A 21,765-nucleotide genomic window follows, 5' to 3' on the forward strand; every position below is an offset into this window, starting at 1 on the left:
ACATGTATGTACTTTTAAACAAAATATCCAAACTTATGGAATTGAAACAGTGCCAGACGTATGGCTTCACACATGTAACCTGTATGTTATATAACTCCAGGTATTATTATTATTTTTCTTTGTGTGTGTGTGTAAACGTATAAGCAAAATATCAAAACTTATGGAATTGAAACATGCAGTGCCAGACTTATGGCTTCACACATGTAACCTGTATGTTATATAAATCCAGGTATTATTATTATTTTTTTTTTTGTGGAAACGTATAAACAAAATATCCAAACTTATGGAATTGAAACAGTGCCAGACTTATGGCTTCACACATGTAACCTGTATGTTATATAAATCCAGGTATTATCATTATTATTATTCTTAACTTATCTAACTGAAACAGTGCCAGACTTATGGCTTCTAACATCTAAGATGTGTGTACACTTTTAAAATCTTTAACCCAACAATGAACGGTATTATTACAACTTAAACTTGAAAGTGGCCATACAATACAAGCTACCCCTTTCCCCTGGCCTATGAAGCTTGTTCAGGGAACAGGAAAAACAACATGTTGGGACTCCCGCCACTAATGTTGGTTTTCCACGTCCGTGGGGACATAACTCTGGCCATACAATACAAACTACCCCTTCTCCTTCTCCAAGGCCTATGAAACTTGTTCAGGGAACAGGAAAAACAACATGTTGGGACTCCCGCCCGGGACTCCCGCCACTTGGTTTTCCAAGTATTTGGTGCGTCCGTGGGGACGTAACTCTGGCCCGATTAATACAGCAAGCAGGGTGCTACATAACTTTTTTAAGCACTTGCCCAGTCGGGCAAGTAGATTTTCAAAAAGTTGGAAAATACTTGCCAGAATATAGATTTCATTTGCCCGAAAAAATCCTTCAAAACAAAGTTTTATTGCTTCAAAACAAGTTATAGCCTTATGGTTTTACATACCATACCATTGACGGCTTTAAAAAGACATATTTCAACATAACTACTGATGTACCTTGTAGTTGTATTTCTTTTTTTTTTAATGATTGTTATCTTGAACATCATGACAAAATATATGGTCAATATGCTCTTTAATTAATTTCCTAATCTCATATATTTTCCATATATTTTGGAGGGGACTAGGACACACAATAAAAAAAAGGGAAATCACATAAAATAACCAAAGAAAAAAAAGAAATTGAGAGGGGGAGACAATGAAAGAAAAAAAATAAGAAGAAAGACAGAAAGGACGAAGAAATAAAGGCTGAAGAAAGAAAAAAAAAGAAAGAGAATGGCTGCGGGGAAGAGAAAGATGGAAAGAAAGAAAGGAACAAATAAAAAAAGAAAAAGAAAGAAAAAGGTAAAAAGAAAGAAAGGAAGAAAGAAAAGGTAAAGGATTGATGGAAGGAAGGAAAAGGGAAAGAAAGAAAACGAGAGAAAGGAAAGAAGGAAGAAAGAAAAGGTATAAGGATAGATGGAAGGAAGGAAAAGAAAGAAAGATAGAAAGAAATGAAGGAAGGCAGAAAGAAAAAATAAGGAAGAAAAGAAAGGATGGATGGAAAAAAAGAAAGATCAAAAGAACAAAAGACAAAAATAAGAAAATCAGAAAGAAAGAAAGAAGGAAAGAAAAAAGAAATAAAGAAAAAAATAGAGAAAAAAAAACTGAGGGGAAGAGAAAGGAAAGAAAGGAACGAATAAAAAAGAAAAAGAAAGAAAAAAGGTTAAAAAAAAGAAAGGAAGAAAGAAAGAAAAGAGAAAAAGAAAAGGTAAAGGATTGATGGAAGGAAGGAAAAGAGAAAGAAAAGGTATAAGGACAGATAGAAGGAAGGAAAAAAGAAAGAAAAGAAAGATAGAACGAAAGACAGAAAGAAATGAAGGAAGGAATGAAGGAAGGCAGAAAGAAAAAATAAGGAAGAAAAGAAAGGATGGATGGAAGGCCAAGGTGAAGGCAGCAGCAAAAAGCAATCTGTCATATTCACAATTTTTATTTTTGTAAGTACTGTGAAATTGCAGTAGTAAACACCTATTCTGTATTGTTAACAATTTTGTTCTCGTTTTTTTTCGACTCTGATCGCTTGTTATAGAGTCATTCCATTAAATTTTATATATAACAACCATAAATGCTTAATATACAGCCTGCCTGCATTGTTATGTCCGACAAGCTTTCAGCAAGTTGACTTCGTCCATTGTTTTAAAGGAGTGCAAAAGTTTTAATAAATAACTGACCAGGTAGGTGTTTCATAAAGCTGTTCGTAAGTTAAGAGTGACTTTAAGAACGACTGGTGATTCTTTCTTGTCGTAAATGGTATATTCATTGGCACTTTGGTTAAGCACGTTAGAAAGGATCACAAGTCGTTCTTAAAGTCGCTCGTAACTTACGAACAGCTTTATGAAACGGCGCCCTGGTTAGAGAAATGTGGAAGAACGTTTTTGTGGAAGAGAGTGAGAGAGGCTGGGGAGATAGAGAGAATATTATATTTCTTGTAATCCAGTTATGTACATTACTTGTTGCTATGTCTGGCAACACACAGACAAATTTGAAGGTTGTCAGGAACAGGCTTTTTTATACATATAAAGTCTGTAAAAGTTATAAGAAGTTTTATGGATTTGTTAGTTCGAATACTAGTACATGAGTCAATGCAACGTTTGTATCTCTGACAAACAATAAACTAAACTGTATTTTGGGGGACCAGATTCATTTGCCTGTCCAATATTGTGTTCATCTAAGGACAAAATGAACTATAGTGAAAGAAATTTAAATGAATTATAGCTATAAATATGATATAGAAATAGTATTTTCATATTTATGAAAAGTGTCAATATTAATTGAAGCCTATTTTGAACAAAATGATAATTTTCAAATTCATATCTTTCAATCATCCGAAATGCCCCTAAATAAAATTGAAATGAAAGAAGAACAAGATGAATGCCTCTGGCCGTCTCACCTGCATCACGCGATTCAATATAGCAGCAGTGCTGATTTTGAAAACTACTATAACTCGCACAAGATGTTCAGTGATACTTGGTTACTCTTATTTCTACGTTTTATGAACTAGACCCATACACTTATAGAGATATGATGGTAATTCAACAAATACCCCCAACGTGGCCAAAGTTCATTGACCTTACATGACCTTTGACCTTGATCATGTGACCTGAAACTCGTACAGGATGTTCAGTGATACTTGATTACTCTTATGTCCAAGTTTCAAGAGAAAGATCCATCAACTTTCCAAGTTATGATGGTAATTCAACAGATACCCCCATTAAGCCAAAGTTCATTGACCTTTGACCTTGGTCATGTGACCTAAAATGCGCAAAGGATGTTCAGTGATACTTGATTACTCTTATGTCCAAGTTTTATGAACTAGACCAACACACTTTCAAAGTTATGGCGGTAATTCAACAAATACCCCAATTTGACCAAAGTTCATTGACCCTAAATGACCTTTGACCTTGATCATGTGACCTGAAACTTGCACAGGATGTTCAGTAATACTTGATTACTATTATGTCTAAGTTTCATGAATCAGATCCATAAACTTTTAAAGTTATGATGGTAAATCTACAGATACCCCCAATTCGGCCAAAGTTCATTGACCCTAAATGACCATTGACCTTGGTCATGTGACGTGAAACTCATGCAGGATGTTCAGTGATACTTGATTAACCTTATGTATAAGTTTCATGAACTAGGTCCATATATTTTCTAAGTTATGATGACATTTCAAAAACTTAACCTTAGGTTAAGATTTTGATGTTGATTCCCCCAACATGGTCTAAGTTCATTGACCCTAAATGACCATTGACCTTGGTCATGTGACGTGAAACTCATGCAGGATGTTCAGTAATACTTGATTAACCTTATGGCCAAGTTTCATGAACTAGGTCCATATACATATTAAGTTATGCTGTCATTTCAAAAACTTAACCTCAGGTTAAGATTTGGTGTTGACGCCGCCGCCGCCGCCGTCGCCGTCGCCGCCGCCGTCGGAAAAGCGGCGCCTATAGTCTCACTCTGCTATGCAGGTGAGACAAAAATGGAAAAAATGTATATACATAATTATACAAAAAATACATAATAGCAAATGCAATGCATTATGTCCTCCATTTTCTTTCTCTCATTTTACTTGACACCATCTCTCTATCCAATATAGAATACTGCCCCCCCCCCCCCCTGTTCCATCCATCCATCCATCATCACATCAATAATATGCACATCAACATTAACACGAACAATGAAACACAATCAACCATAAAGTCATTGTTCTTTTCCATATTTTCCAGCTGAGACAAAAAGTCCCTGCTGCTTAGAGCTTTCCTTTTATTACATAATCAACAGTGCAATTTGTACACAGTATTTGGTAACAGTATCTTCTTTGACAAAACAAAAACACACGACACTGTACAAACCATGGGGATGAAAGGAGTTAATATAACCCTTAAATAATTAAAATCATATCTAAAAAAGTAAAACTATAACAGGTAACATCACCAAAGTGGGGATTACAGCATGAACAAACTTGCTTTCAATTCTGGTGGTTATTGAATTTCAGATACAATTTATGGTGGTGTCGGCCCTAATCATCAGTGATAAACAATAGACCTTTTATAATTATACACATCAACATCTTATAAAGTTCCATTTTTCAACACATGATATCATCTTCTTGAATTAAAATAACAGGCTAAAACAACACTCAAGATGCCTGCAACCTGAACGGATATTATCGGCATCATATTTGTGCAAATCAACGTCACAACAGACATAAAACAAAAACAAACTGCCGGCTCCTTGATAAGGTTAAGCCATGGAAACATATATCGTCTATATTCCATCTGCAGTATCATTTCAATAATATCTAATGCACACAGAAGGTGTTGCTTCTGTTAAAAATGAAATCAAGCAAATTTACCTAATTAAAAAAAAAAGATCGCTAAAGAGAGTAATAGAAGATGTTTGGGGTTTTGATTAGCAATCCAGAATTTACATTTCTGGGGCACTGTAATACATGTATTTAGCATTCTTAAAGTGGTATCAGTTTCCTGAAAGTGCTACATTGATTTGTCGCCATTTTCATGAACCATCCCAAAAGGGATTTCAGCAAACGCATTTTTAGATAAACATATTTAAAGGCTATAATGGTGGATTTTAAAAATGTGATAAATTTTATTTTGAAACCATAACACAATCAGGTATCAGGTGAGACCATGGAAATGTGTTAGATTAAAAGAATGCAATATCTTATTTGAATTATATTTTTAATGTGACTTTTCATCGATTCGGCCTCGAGAGACATTTCAAGAAAACAGTGATTATTGTGAGGTATAAACTGAGACAAGTCACCCAATTTACCAAAGTTTAATTTGGGTATTTGGTGTAAATCCAGCCATGACATATGAACTACTGGCACATCAACACCAATCATTAAATTCTAGAAAGTGTCTCAGGTGTTTGGGGTTAAACCAGTGACAGCATATAAACTACTGAACAGTAAACCAATTCTACAAGTGTTTCATAGTTGGTGTTAAACCAGTTACAGCTACAGCATATGATCTACAGAATGTTCAACACCAGTAACCCAATTCTACAAAGTGTTCCATAGTTGGTGTTAAACCAGTTACAGCTACAGCATATGATCTACTGAATGTTCAACACCAGTAACCCAATTCTACAAAGTGTTTCATTTCGGAGTTCGGTATCAAACCAGTTACAGCATATATTAACTACTGAATGTTCAACAGCAGTCACCTAATTCAATAAAGTGTTTCATCTGGGTGTAAACCCGTCACAGCATAATTCAATAATATGCTGAAAATAAAACTGAGATGGTAAATTAAAGATTACAAATCCAGCTTATAATGACTGGAAATTTATAGTATGTGAATTTAATGATAAACAAATTTATGCATGATAAACATAGAATATTTTATGAGGAATACACATGCAGTGTATTAACATGAAGTTCATATACTACAGGTAGTGTTTCATGTTTGTATACATGTATACATGTATACAACAGTACATATGATCATGTTTGTAAATAATAATGAAGCTAAAATGATAAATACTGGATTAAATAATGAAAGATTGAAAATAAATCAACACTATTGTAGTTCACCTTGTTTCATATGTAATACAAGATTACTCAGTATAGGTTCTATTTCTAGTAATAATCAATTGATATAGGTAGGCAAAAGTGCATACCATTATTCATAACCAATTTGGAAAACTTTCAATGAATTTACGTATAGTCACTATACATCAAATATACTTGAGTTTCTACCATGTGATCACAATGGGAAATGGAAGAGTGTGTGTACAGTATATACCAGAGAACAATCATAATACCAGTAACGATGGTTCAACCCTCAAAGAGTTCTGTCTGCTCAAAATGTTCCGGCATCACTGCAAAACAACTTGTGGAAAATAGATACAGCACAACAAATTGCCTTTCATTCTTCAGTTTCACACTAAAGTTTCTTATTTTGGATAAACATTATGGCCCGAATTCACAAAGGTAGTTTTGAAAACCATCGGTTGAACCCATGGTTTATGCAATTTCCTGTATAAATTATGCTTGAATACCGCGTATATTAAAAAAAAGCCAATGCTCATGTGTGCTTTTGTCACAGTGCACCAAATTGACGCCTGTTGCCATGGTTAAGTACGCTATTTTATAAATGAGTCCACTGTTTGAAGAGTGGACTCCTTAATTCAAAACAATGGGACTCCTGAATAAAATAGCGTACTTGACCATGACAACAGGCATCAATTTGGCGCACTGTGACAAAAGCGTACATCATCATTGGACATTTTTTAATATATGCAGTAAATAGGCATAATTTATACAGGAAATTTACATAAATCATGGGTTCAACCGATGGGTCTTCAAAACCACCTTTGTGAATATGGGCCAATTTGACCTTTACTTCTTGGGTCATCCCAAAGCAGTGCAGAGGCAATGAGCATGCAGAAGTCAGAAACACAAATCGCTTCAATAATTGGAAAATTGAATCTTCCCATTGTTCAGGCGTGTTTGTGTGGCTTGTGATTCAAGTTCCTGTTTCTTATATCTAAATTAATTCTCAAATAAACAAATGGTATTTTACAGGCCCCTGATATATAATGCCATCTGCTGCTTGCTATGTCTGTATGTGTTGACTGAAATACCCCACAATGCATCAGAAAATGCATTTCCTGTGCGGGATGTACAAGAGGCAGAAATCAGAGAGTTTGAAATTTGGTTGGAAGGTAGTGCCTCGGAAAAAAAAAAAAAATATTAACCTAGTATCACTCTTGATAATCCTTTGATACTGTACATTATGAATGAATACAGAAGTCATATTTTATTGTTATTTGAAATCTTCATTACATCTTTTCTTAATCTGATAAGATGGAACATTTAAAAAAGCATGTCAAGGGCAAGAATAAAAAAGGAAAGAAAAACATTCTAGGTGTTCCAAGACACAGTTCCACATGCCTCTCAACATGAGACGAGTACATAATTAAAGATATATACTTTATATAAAAATGACAGCAACAAAACGAGTTGACTTCTTTGTCTCCGTAAAGTCTTGTTCAGACATGAGACATCAAAGCTCTCCAACGTTTTAAGTGTTTAGGCATGGTGAGACAAATCTAACCCACTTATGCTTATAAACATGCATAATATACTGTGAGTTGCTAAAAGAATTGCTTAAACCTATAAAAATAACACCATATTGATATCATTATGTCATAAATTATTTCTAATTGACATCATAATGATTTCATGATAATAATGTTGTGAGTCATGGGACAATTGATGCCACAAATTTGTCCGCATAACTCTTGCCAAAGCATATTTTGAACCAACTTCAACTAAACAATTTTTAACTGTTGTGCAGGTATTTATAGAATGACAATAGGCTTCTTGCATCTCCTCTGTTCTTTATCATCTCACATCCTAATGACAAATTTCACAATGCTGAGCTTCATTCATGAGTTTCAAAGTGTCATGTCTGAACAAATCTTTTATCTCCATAATTTTAGCTTTCTAAAGCATCTACATCATCATATAATAATCTGAACCAGTACATCAGTACTGACCTAACAAATTTACACAAAATTTACATCATTTTTATTTTTTTATTTTTTTTAAGATTTTTTTGGTGGCTGGATGACTTTCTTTATAAATGATAAGAGATATAAAGACATCTATAATGTGATCTAAAAATGTCCGTCAAATCTAATCTCCTTGGACTTCTAATCAATATCATTTTGAAGCCTAGATCTTCAACCAGATATTTTAAAAAATGACTATGTTACCTATCTATTTGCTAACAATAATACTACCTTACAAATGAATGATTTCCACTTTAATGGAGGCTTGTGCCATTTCTTCTACACCCCACATCAAAATAGTTGGGTAGGACCAGGGAATCTAAGTGTAGATCACATGACAACATTAAATCACTTTCTTTGTGAATATGGGATGGATTTTGTTTCTTACCAGACATCTTTTTGTACAGGTACACAATTGGTTGTAAATATTTCATGAACATAAAATTACAATTATAGTATTCTTATTTCAATAAAGCATAGAGCCGTTTCTCATAGAATATGTGAAACACAATTAAAAAGTTAAGGTGTCTTGCATAGGACAGAGGACTCAATTTAGGGGATTCATCATATCCTTCTAAACTGCTATGATTAAGAAACAAGATGATAAAATGGACTCTGGCTTATAAAATCTTGTAACTGACTTTAAAAATCAACCCAAATTCAATTTTATCTAGACTCTAATTTCCAACTGAATAATTGATATCAATCTCAAGTACGTCTAAAATTGGCTTAGCTGTGACAATTCAGGCTTGATTCATAAACAATACATGTATATTGAAAAAAAATATTCTGACTTTTCTTTAAAGAGTTATAGTATACAAATGCAGTGTACATGGTTTAATCATAGCTTTTGTTTGTACATTACCATATCACCAAATTGACAAGGAATAATTTCAATTTAAATTCTTGTGCTCACGTGACCAACTCAACAGCATTATGACCTATCTGAAAGCTTAACCCAAAGGTACTATGATGATTCATATATTAAGTTATGGCACTTAATCATAAAAAAAAGTAAACAAAAAGGGAGTGGACAAAAAATATCAGAGTTGTGACTTTTGAAGAATAATAAAAGCACAATGGTCATTAGATACTAAGCAGCATTACTCATCACTTTGTCTATTTTCCTCTTCTGATTCATTAGTGTTCCGCTCTCTGTTGTTGCAGAATCAAAATGCTGGGTAAATAGGATTGAAAACATGTCCACAATGGCATTGAAAGCAAAATCAGCAAGTTATTATCCATTTTTTTTTATGTCTTATAGGAGATTTTATAGCCATGTTGCAAAAATTACATAAGACCCCAAGCTTCCCCATTGGATATAACAGTAAATTTTTGCACACCAAAACAAAAGCACTCTGCCATCTCAGATCTCTATGTTGGCCATTTATTGTTTCAGTCTCCCCCCCCCCCCCAATGGGATGGAAATAGATTATGCAAATGTCCATTTTGAAGAGAAAAATGTGCATTGCACACCATAACTAATGAAGCTACTTTGGATAGTTAAGCAATGCACAAAACTCTTAAGAATGTTGGTAAAGCCGAATATACACCCACAGAATAAGATTGGTACCTTTTTTCTGGATGTCTTATACAACCTTGATGATTGAATTCTCCAAATCCATTTGAAGCCAAAAAGAGAGTACAATCTGATTCCCTCCCCGATGGGTTGACACAACATTTGCAACTCCATATCTCTTACATTTTAAAGAGCAAACCAATCTCCTTAATTTCTACTTAAATAAGATTAATTACACAGATGAAAAAAGAAGAAAATATACATGAAGACAATAGAAAAGTTACTCTCAACTCATTAAGTTTTCAATGGCTTTTTCTACATCCCAACAAGATAAAGATAATGCTTCCCTTGCACACGGCTGTGGAGATATAAAAAGAATGTAAAGGGGGATAAAAAGGTTAAAATCAATTTTACATTATGGCAAAACACATAAGCAAAAATAAATGAGAAAGTTTCATCAAATTTTGTTGAACATTCAAAATGCAAGGAATCTCGTAAATATCAGTATAAGAAAATAAAAAAGAAAACGTACTCTACATACAGTATGTATCTTTGTATTTTGGAAGCTCAATTAACTCTCTGGGCCAACACTTGATGAAAATAATCTTGAACTAAAAATGAAGCATCTGGATTGAACTGATCAAAATTTTTCTATCCTAAAACAGGACCATTTTGTCTCAATCACTTCAAAATAATCATCGTAAATATCAATTCAATACCTGATCACATATTGGTACAACCTGTTTGAAATATCTGCACATCTGAATAAATATCAATTCGTTCTGCTAACAAATACATTTGTAACTGTGTAACTCTTTAAAATGGTTCCAGAAATTCACTGTGGTCATACAATAATTTTAATTAGAAACAAGAATTTTAAAAATGAGGAAAGTGGAGATTGGACAGAAAATGTAATGGTATACTCACTTCTTCAAAACCCATTTCTACAATTTGCCTGACTTTCTCTTCCAAATTTTGATTTTTGGCACTACCGTCTGCATACACTGTTGTCCAATGTTCTGCTGTCTTGATAAATGCATCATGGTCTTCCTTGTACTAAAGGGTGATAGAAGAGAAATTGAGTATAGAATTATACTTGTACAAACTTCAAGGCTTCAAGATATGGCACAGAATAAACAAAGCAAATTAACCATCAGGTACTGCATAGAATCTGACAAAATACAAGTACTACATGTATGTTATCTATAACCCTAATACTCCCGGGGTATTTCAAAGCTTGTTATTACCGGGGAGGGGCCATTATAGTCCAGATTGGACCTTGTTGCTTGGAAGTGCCCTTTCCCAAAGCTAACATAGAGGGCACATATCTCCCAATCTTTAATCAGCGCCAATCCAGATAGTGCCATGAGCCTAATTACATCAGGAGGGCTAAAGAAACTCGTTCGACCCAACCCATTCAAATTTTTTCATTTTGATATTGCTGATTGACAAAAGTGTATGAATATGATTCAAAATCTAACACTGATTCTAGAAATGGTAACTACTGAACTTCCTTTGCCCAAATTGGGAAGATATATCAATGATTTGGAACTATTTTTTTTTTTTTTGACTGGCGAAAGAATTGGGGCTATTTTACTATTTCAGTTGATGAATTTGATCCCATCATAGTTATCTTCATAAATGGTGATTTATTTTTAAAATGAGCTGGCTACGATACCCTTCTCTGGTCAGACATGGAATGACAGATATATATCCTATCCAAAGGTAGTAAACATTCGACCCTCTAATTTCACATTTATTTTTTATGAATTTTTCTTATGTGCCATTTTAACACACAAGTCTATGGGGAATGTTTTACGCGCGTGACACCTATAGGTAATACAGGCAAATTCCCTATAGTGGTTGGAATACCTGCCCAAACTCCTCAGTAGCAAACAATTTCTAACTGATATCAATATGTTTAGTCATCAAGTGGTGCAAAAAAAGGATTTAATGGCTTAGCAAGGCTATATATCAGGTAAAGTTAGTAGGTATGTGTATGTAAGCCTAGGAATGCATATAGACTGGTCAATGATAGTCTAGGCCTCTTTATGTTCTGATTCATCATTGGTTTGTGCTAGTGTATGATCACCTACATGTACTTAATGTTAGAAAGACCTCAACAAATTGCTCATGTTAAAATTGTTCTTTGGAGTGGGGTAGAGAGGAGATAGAACTTTGTGAACTTTACTGAAGAGAACTAGAGTGGTACCTTCAAGAAGGTATTTAGAAAAAGGCACAGAGTAAGGTAAGGTATCAAATAGTGCTCAACTATAAGGAGGGGGTGGCTGTGTGCTCCAATCTTAGTCTAGCCCCCCCCCCCCCTCTTTTTAAGCCATGCCATCTATAAAATTATATTTTTTTCTTTCTCTCTCTCTCTCTATCTATTTATGTATCTCTTCCTTCTTACATCTGATAGGCAATAGCCCTAGGAAGATTTTGATATAATAGGTCAAATGCAAATGTACTAAAGTAATATGTTCTCATTCTTTTATTGTTTCCTCATTCAATCTCATGTATATCTGGTAATTATGTTTGGGGCAGTTCTGGTATCCTGATATCTACACAAAATTTACATACACCTTTATATTACAAGGAGAATAAGGGCCTATATATATTGTAATTGCATTCACTGTTGGGCTATATGCAGGTAGGATATGTAGACATCCATATAGTGAATATAACATGTATGAGGAACACATTAAAATGGGCATTGCATAGAAAATAGGCATTTTCAATGCATTTCTTTGTGCTAGTGTGAGTGTACAGATATAAAAGAATAGCGAAGAAGCTATTTAAAAAAAATAAAATTCATAGGTCATATAATATAGGTAATACAGGCAAATTCCCTATAGTGGATGGAAAACCTGCCCAAACTCCTCAGTAGCAAAAAAATTCTAACTGATATCAATATGTTTAGTCATCAAGTGGTGCAAAAAAAGGATTTAATGGCTTAGCAAGGCTATATATCAGGTAAAGTTAGTAGGTATGTGTATGTAAGCCTAGGAATGCATATAGACTGGTCAATGAGAGTCTAGGCCTCTTTATGTTCTGATTCATCATTGGTTTGTGCTAATGTATGATCACCTACTTAATGTTAGAAATACCTTAACAAATTGCTCATGTTAAAATTGTTCTTTGGATTGGGGTAGAGAGGAGATAGAACTTTGTGAACTTTACTGAAGAGAACTAGAGTGGTACCTTCAAGAAGGTATTTAGAAAAAGGCACAGAGTAAGGTAAGGTATCAAATAGTGCTCAACTATAAGGAGGGGGGTGGCTGTGTGCTCCAATCTTAGTCTAGCCCCCCCCCCCTCTTTATAAGCCATGCCATCTATAAAATTTTCTTTCTTTCTTTCTCTCTCTCTCTCTTTCTATCTATTTATGTATCTCTTCCTTCTTACATTCGACCCTCTAATTTCACATTTATTTATTTTATTTTTTTCTTATGTGCCATTTTAACACACAAGTCTATGGGGAATGTTTTACGCGTGTGACACCAGATGAGTGGATTGGCGCTGATTAGAGATTGGGAGATATGTGCCCTCTATGTTACCTTTGGGAAAGGGCACTTCCAAACAACAAGGTCCAATCTGGACTAGGGCCATTATGGCCTCCCCCCTGAGATCTCGGCCTTGGGTTACCTGATTGCCTAAAATTTGCACAAGGGTCAAGAATTATGTAATCTACGAAGTTATATAGCTAAATTTACGAAAGTCCTTTTATTATTTTTTCATTTAATTATTTTATGCTAATTTATGCAAGAAATCATATATTTTGGTATTTCTCACTAAATAAAGCCTCTGGAATGGCAATTTTTGAACAAATGTCTTTCATAACTACCTCATTTATTCCGAAAGAAAAAGATAGGTTGTGGTAATTATTTCTTAGGTATTTTATTGCTTTTAAATTTTCTTATGTATTTCTTTTTTTCGTCACACGTTTTCAGATGCGTATATGTGGGTGTGGGTGCAAGGCTCAAAATTAGCGGTTGCCCTGGTACCATTGGCAACCAAAACTGCCGGCGGGCAACCTAAAAGTCCCACCATGGTTGCCCGGATGGCAACCAAAAAATTCAGGATTATTTTTTCTCAAAGAGAATAAAATTCTCCCGAATTTTGCGGCAAGCAAGAATGATTTTCCAGTCCAAAGTTTACAACTTCTGGAACAGGAAAAATATCTTTCATAATCACATTGGCATAGAGTTTTAGCTTTCTTTCGCCCAAATCTAGCACATGTTGCTCAATCAAATGCATGTGCTAAGCAATCCAATTGAGCCTAAACTTGCCTGCCATTGAGTTCTGAGACTAACTGCCTGTCTGTCAAAGTTTGGCTAAGTCCTCTGTGAGAACCATAAAGCTTAAATTTTGAGATGATTAAAGTGGGGAGTTGCAAGTTTATGTAGAAATAAATATAGCACTTCTGTTATGGTTAGTGAATGCACAAAATGTAGAGGGCGCAACAGTTGGTTTGTCAATAAATATTATCAGATCAAGAATGTGGAAAGGGGTCTCAGGAATAACCTTTACTTATACCTTGGTCACATTTGCTCTACTGCGGCCGTACGGCGAGTCGATAACAGCCGTTTTAACATTTTTTGTCCAACTACATATAGGTGGTTTTAATTAAAATTAATAAAACGGCTGTTTTCGACTCGCCGTACGGCCGCCGTAGAACAAATGTGACCAAGGTATTACTTGCACAGTAGTTACATCTTCATTTTAAAAAAAACAGAAAAATTGACATATTTTCAATTTTTCCTTGTACTTCATGAACATGTGTTGAGCTTACTCATTAATATGCACGAGCATGATTGCCTATTCATATCATTATCAGATTCATGAATATTGATGACCAACTCAAAATATGGCATTTTCTGAATATTGAGGATATTTTTAATGCCAAGTTGTAAAAAGAACTTGAATCATGTGTACCTATCAGAGTGACCATGATCTGATTATATTTGCGCATCATGGGGTCAAAGGTCATATACAGGAAAATATAGCAATAAGTGAAAAACTGTTTGAGGGATATACTTCAAACTTGGTTCCTACATTTATATTGGATGGACAATGATCCAAGTAGATGTTGGGGTTACTAGGTCAAAAGTCCTTATGTTTGGACATATCTCACTCTCTAGACAAATGTAGATCCATTATCGTCTTCTCTAAATTTGTCTCGGGTAGCAAAAACTGACCATGTCGGACGGAATCGATAGAAAAGGGTCCCCTGACTTTTTGTGTATGAAGTTGTATTCCATCAAAAGTTTAAGTAGGTAATTACTTGATATTTCATGGTGCAATGATTAGACAAGTATTCAAATAAATTATTTTTGAAAAGATCTTTGATGATATATTGTTGTCATGGAAACAGGGATGGACCAAAGTCTGATCATGTCGGACGAATCTAGTCATGTCAGACAGAATGGAAATGTTACCAGTAAGGAGCATACCTGTTGGGCTACTACAGCATCCTGGGGATCATCTGGTTCAGGTGATGCCAGTAATGCCTGTAATGATAGTAAGACTGTACGTAACGTCATGGCCGCTGCCCATTGGTCTTTCAGGATGTCTAAACAGATGGCCCCCGTCACGGAGCTGATGTTCGGATGCCAAATCTTGGTCGAGAACTTTACCTGTTAGGAAATGTTATTTTCATTAGACTCGTCGACCAAAAATTTAGCCTGATTATCCCTCCTACATGTAATCTACTGCTATTTAAAACTCAAGGTATGATAAAAATTAGCAACAAAAAAAACATGGTATGATATTGATTAATACATCTCTACTTGGCAGCCTTATAAAGATGCATGTATGTGTATGAAGTGAGATAATTTTCTTTACAAATGGCACTCATGGATTGCAATTAATTTCCATTTGTTCATGCGATAATTACATGTAGAGTGCAATACAATACCACAGAGCCCCCTACTACTATATTACAGTACTACAACAACTACTTCTACTACTACTACCACCACCAAGGGTAGAGATCTCTCCCCAAAGGTAGGGAGGACCAGGGGCTGGAAAATTTGACAAGCAAAAAAAATGGTTATCACCCCAAATGTAAGGTCATCTCTTCCAAACTACATGTTTTATTTTGATTTTGAATGATGTATTTCTTTCCATCATAAAAAAAACAAAAATAGTAGGGGGGACATTTGATATTGTGTCCCTCCTACTTTTTTTGGTAGGGAGAACGTGTTCCCCCTGTCCCCCCTGAGATTTCCGCCCATGACTACCACCACCACCACCACCACTACTACTACTACTACAGTACTACTATTACTACTACTACTACTAACTACTACTTCTACCACCACCACCACCATCATCACTACTACTACTAAGTCCTACATCTCCTTGTTTTTCAATCAATTGACACAGGGAAAATTGGTCTTGACTATTAACATTTATATAAATAAGAGCAAAATTTCTTCCCTAGAAGTATCTTGGCTAGATGGCACATTCGCACATGAACAAAAAATGAGATCCTTAAACTGAAAATGGATGGACTTTATGGTAATAAAGGCTTACACGAGGTGGATTGAAGGGGTACGTCTCTGGGACTTCGATGTGTAACTTGAATTTACCACCCTGGTACGGTGTGTCTGGTGGTCCTATGATCTCCCCTTGGAGTTTGGAGTAATCATTGATTGGAAATTCAATCTTGATCTGGTTCTTAATAGCCTGCAAAGAAAGGAAAATGATACGAAAAACTAAAATAGATAAATAAAGTAACAATGATATTACTGAACAAAAAGTTTGGCTCCTTAAATAAAAAAAGTAATGACCATGGAGCACATTCTGGGGAGTGTTTCATGAAAGGATTTGTCAGACATTTTTTTCTGATAAGTCTGCTTTATTCCAGTTACCCTAGTAACAGTGCTTCTAAGCCAATCAATAGGCTTATCTAGGAAAGTCTCAGATTTGACAACTTGGCAGACAATAAATGTTGATAAAAATCTCCCCCAAAAGTCCGGTTCAACTTCCATTACTTACAAGTAAGTCATAACTTGTGTGTGATCTACATGTATGTCCATTCCAGAAAAATCAGTAAGATACATGTAGGCTACTGAAGAAATATTACACCTCCTGCAGGATGGATAAGATACACACTCTTACCTGCACATCCGCATTGGACAGCTCTATAGTTAATGGTCTGTAATTAAGTAAATCTGAATGAATCTTTTACACTGGAGGCAGATTAATAAGAAGAGGAAATCTATAGGCTTAGCATATATGCAATAATTGTCAAAATTTGTCCTTTGTGATCTATTGTACATTATTTCTAAACAATTTATGAAATATTTCTTGCAAAATTCTTCAAATTGCCTTCTTTTCTGGATTAACAAGCAGTATACTTCCTGACAAGAGATAGCCTATGGGCATGGCCCCCTAGGAGCATCTCAAATGACCTTAAATATTGGGGCATTTAATCAATATTTATATCCGACATGTTTGCTTGCATAATAAGCATTAAAATAAATCCTGTATAGTGATTGGTTCAAATACAATGTACATGTAGTATCATGTAACCAAATATATTCTAACTATGATGATTTGTGACGTTAGACCTCAATATAATTTTCGATATACCAATATTCTGATGTCATTATTTGAGAAAACTACATGCAGATACCGGTATTTACATGTAGCTAATCTCTCTGGTACGCCGGTCAGCAAGCTGCCTCTCCCGTGATGTGTCAGCGCTATCAGCATTCCATTGAGCATGGTAGCTTTGGGAAAGTACATGTAGGTCATTCAATGCAAGTTAACGGACTCTGCAAACTCAGTGCACCGATTTTGGTTCTAATTCATTAAAAGTAGGAAATACGACAAATATAACAGGCATTTCCTTTGAAAGCATTCTTGGTTTGACTGGCAATATAACTATTCTGCACTCAGGTCTTCACCCCAAGGGAAAAATAGTAATCGCCAGACCAACCTTGGATAAATAACTCCCACTATTTCACAAAGCCCGATATATGTAGGCTATACTGTTACCATGGTAACTGTCCAACAAGTCTTTTCATGAAATACTCCCCTGACACTTAGAGACAGTCTCTAGTTTTAGGAGACATGCATCCATCATTCCATCTAATATATAACTTAAAGATATAACCTTGTCCTGTAATACTACGGTGCACAAGTTTAAACTAGGCTTGACAATTGATCTTCTTTGCTTATTCTTCATCTCGTGAGTCAATAATAAACATTTTGCCAAAACACTTTCTTGTACAGTGTAATCATCATATACATGTATCTTAGCCAGCTTAAATCCTACTTTTTAATGAAACTGATTATAAAACTTCAGTTACCCGTTCCTGTACTTTCCACCAATACTAGATCTACAATGTAGGCGTATAGAGAGCCTCACAGAAATAAACCCCAAAATGACAGATTTTGATTTTGACCACACTGGTGAACAAGAAAGTCAGACAAGGGTAAGAGCTAATAAATATGTTTATATTAATTCAATATTTTTTAATGTATATCCTAGCAGTACCAACAAGTACTGGATTACAAATAGACACATGATATCTGGATGTTCGAGACTGTTGGGAATGTGTGGTAGATGGAATTCCACCCTTCTAAGTGCCAAACGTTGACAGTCACTAACAAGAGGAAACAGATTCTTGGCCGGTATGGCATCACCTAGAGTTTGTGAGTTCTGCCAGGTATCTTGGTATCCACATTTACCACAAACTCAACTTCAACAGTCATGTGGATACTGTCAAGAAAGCGAATTCTGTCACCGCCATCCGATGACGGAAATTTAAGCACTGTAGGCACAAGATCAAGGCTACATACTTCACATATGAATGCCCAATGGTGGAATATGCTGCAACAGCATGGGACCGAGACACACAGTGGAATGTAAACAAGCTTGAAATGGTACAACGAAGGCATGCACGCTACGTCACAGGTGACTTCAACCAAACATCCAGCGTAACGACTAACGACCGAAAACCTGAACTGGCCATTGTTACTCACCAGATGTCTTGACAGTGGCTTGCTTTGCTGTAACGTATCTGCTTCAATCATGTTCACATTACCTGGCAGTCCTTCTTCAGTGAGCTGTCAAAAGCAACTAGGGGACACTGATCTCGATTTTGGACACCCCACTGCAGCAGTCAGACCTATGATTCTTCCATCTTCCCAATCCCTAGTTAACCTGTAACTTAGGACTGGAACAATCTCCCACAGGATCCAATCCATTACCCTCTGTTGATGCCTTCAAGGCCTTCTTGATTGGGGTGCAGAAGTAAACACCACAAAGGATGCTTTTACTTACTATATACGCACCTGCACTACAAGAACAAGACCTTTTAATAAGAATGTGAAAAGTTCCACACATACATGTACATACACAACCAGTGCATTTATCTTCATCACCTAGGCAGCACTTACTCTGGAAGAAGAAGATCCCTAATTGTTTGTTGTGCATAAGGCAAGATGTTAATATGCTAGGGCAACCTTTATAGATTTCTCATCAGCATTTAATACTAAAGAACCCCATATACTCCTGGAAAAAGTAGAAAAATCTAAATGGTCAGCCATCTCTTATACTGTGGCTTCATGATTTTCTCCATGAAAGGACACAGAAGGTTAGGGTTAACGGCATTCTCTCTGATGAAATAACGACAACCATTGGTACTCCACAAGGGTGTGTTCTCTCTGCGACCCTTTTCACCCTATACACCAATGACTGTATATCATATAACCCATCTACTCACAAACTTAAATATGCAGATGATACGGTGATAGTCGGATTAATTGAAAATGAAAATGAATTGGATTATATGGATACTATCCATACGTTCGAAAATTGGTGTGAAGCAAACTGTTTACTCGTTAACTCCAAGAAGACAAAAGAAATTGTCTTCGACTTCAGGCAAAAGAAATCCTTTGAACCCACTGATAGACCAGTACATATAAATGGTGATATTATTGACAATGTTGAAGTTTATAGATATTTAGGAACGGGAATCGACAGCAAACTGTCGTGGGATGCAAAGTCAAAATGCACTTTGACCAAATGCAACCAACGGTTATATTTCCTCAGAAAGTTAAAGTACTTCCATGTAAATGATAGGATCCTGTATCTATTTTACCAGTCGATCATCCAGAGTATCATTACTTTTGATTCAATCATCTGGTTTAATAACGCAAAACAGAGAGATAAAATAAAGCTTAGAAGACTTGTTAAGCAAGCCAGCAAAATAATGAATAACACTGTTGACTTTCGAAAGCTCTCTCCATTATGTCTGATCAAACCCACCCCCTGAATAGCCAGTATATTCAATTAAGAAGTGGACGAAGACTGAAATCTATAAAAGCAAGAACCAGTCGCCGCATTAATTCATTCGTCCCTTTCTCCATAAGAGTTGTCAATGAAATACAGTAGAATAAGGAGTGTGGTTTATCTGTAGAAACAAAGAGAAAATGTAGCAGACAACTCTGCAACTTACAGTACATGTCAATAGTAATTGTAGAGTTTTAGAGATGAGAAAGTTGGGAATATATGTCCCTTTTATCTCTCACTGTACCCCCCCCCCCCTCCCCCCGCCCGCGACTGCATGTCTTAACTTGAAAGGAGGAAGTATTGAAATATGTAAAACCAAGATCTAGCTACAGCTTTAATTGATATCACTTTCAGAATGAAGAAAATAAATAATGTTTAATACATAATATATTCACAACATTTATACCATAAAAACATTAAAAATATAATCAACAAATAAATGAATGAATAAATAACTGAATAAATAAATAAATGCTCAATAACTATGCCATCTAAGTCATCGATTTTAATTCATGTATACATCACATGTATTCTATAACTCTGTACAATCACGATGATTACGTTCATGTTCATGTTTAATATGTTACCGGTATGTTCATTGTTGTAATGTTATTCTGTGAATTTTATTTTTGTTGCAAGAATTGTCAAGTTATACAATTATCCGTTTTAACGGACAAATAAATTAAATGAAATGAAATATTACTCATCATAACCTGGTACTTGTTGGTAGTACTAGTAGCACAAGTGAAGTCTAAATATTCCTGTCCTCTCACGCATGTATTCTCTCCACCATCTTTAAACAGTTTTATGCTCTTTCAATTACATTGCAACGGCTGGATGCCAACTTTTTCTATTTCCTTTCATGCCATGGAAATTTTTGCAATAAAAAATTGATGGGCATGTCAGTGGATCATATTACCACGGTTACTAAACGCTTTTCCTGAATTCACATTAATCTTCTACCATAAATATGCAAATACGGTACGTACAAAAAATAAAGATGTAAATCTGTTGCTGAGATCATTTTCCTTTTTTTGCGATATCAGCTTCCGATCACACCCCACTTCACAAGTGAAATATTTGGGTCACTTCTCTTGAAAATGATATCATGTGTGTTTTCGGTGGAAAAAGTTAGAAAAATTACAAAATCTCTTATCGGATATTTTGACCATTTGTTGTTTTGAGAAAGCAAAGACTTTGAAAATTTCTTGGCCATTTTTTCATCGTCTTTCCATTCAAATTGCTTTTGGAAGGATTTTTCAAAGTTTTAAGCATGTTCTGATGCATAAATTTTCGTGTTCGGAATGTACAGGGCCGACTGGTTATACAAAAACAAGAAATCACTAAGACACAAGATCTAACGTAAGATCTGACTATATTTAAAATTAACTTTAAATTGATATAACATCCAATTCCCCATTCAATTTATTTCAGTAAAAAATTAATGACGGTTAGACCCCTGCCAGTCCTCAGTGTCTCTCGGACATGATTTTGAGACTTGACTCAGCTCCACTGCCGGCAGGTAATTTGTGAAACGCTGTGTTGAATTAACTTGTAACTTGTTGATTAATTATAGAGGTCTCGGCCTGTTTTATTTTGTTGTGCAAAATTAAAAAAAGAGCAAAGCACTAGCGCCCGCTCGGTAACTAATGTTAGACTGGTCCTTGCAAGCCAATTCTGGATCTGGATCTGGATGTGTACGATGCAGTGCCCTCTTGAGCATAAACGCATCGGGTGAGAGAGGGCGGAGTAAGGATTAGAAGGTTCCGTCAATGGCCTTCTTGAATGAGCTTGTCGATGTTGAGTTGATGACAGCGTCACTCAGGTGATTCCACTCAATGATAGTGGATG

The 21,765-nt window shown here is 35.4% G+C and overlaps 1 protein-coding gene across 1 annotated transcript; it reads right to left on the bottom strand.

Moving 5' to 3' along the window:
- Nucleotides 1-4,243: 4,243 nt before the first annotated feature.
- Nucleotides 4,244-18,653, bottom strand: LOC129262060 (ubiquitin-conjugating enzyme E2 K-like). Its single transcript, XM_064099470.1, has 5 exons — nt 18,309-18,653; nt 16,143-16,295; nt 15,059-15,241; nt 10,536-10,664; nt 4,244-9,966 (listed from the first exon to the last, which is right to left on the bottom strand). Exons 1-5 carry the CDS (start codon nt 18,651-18,653, stop codon nt 9,895-9,897), a joined length of 882 nt encoding a protein of 293 aa, XP_063955540.1. The 3' UTR covers nt 4,244-9,894.
- Between the last annotated feature and the right edge of the window lie 3,112 nt (nt 18,654-21,765).

This window comes from Lytechinus pictus, chromosome 5, assembly GCF_037042905.1.
Source record: "Lytechinus pictus isolate F3 Inbred chromosome 5, Lp3.0, whole genome shotgun sequence".
NCBI lineage: Eukaryota > Metazoa > Echinodermata > Echinoidea > Temnopleuroida > Toxopneustidae > Lytechinus > Lytechinus pictus.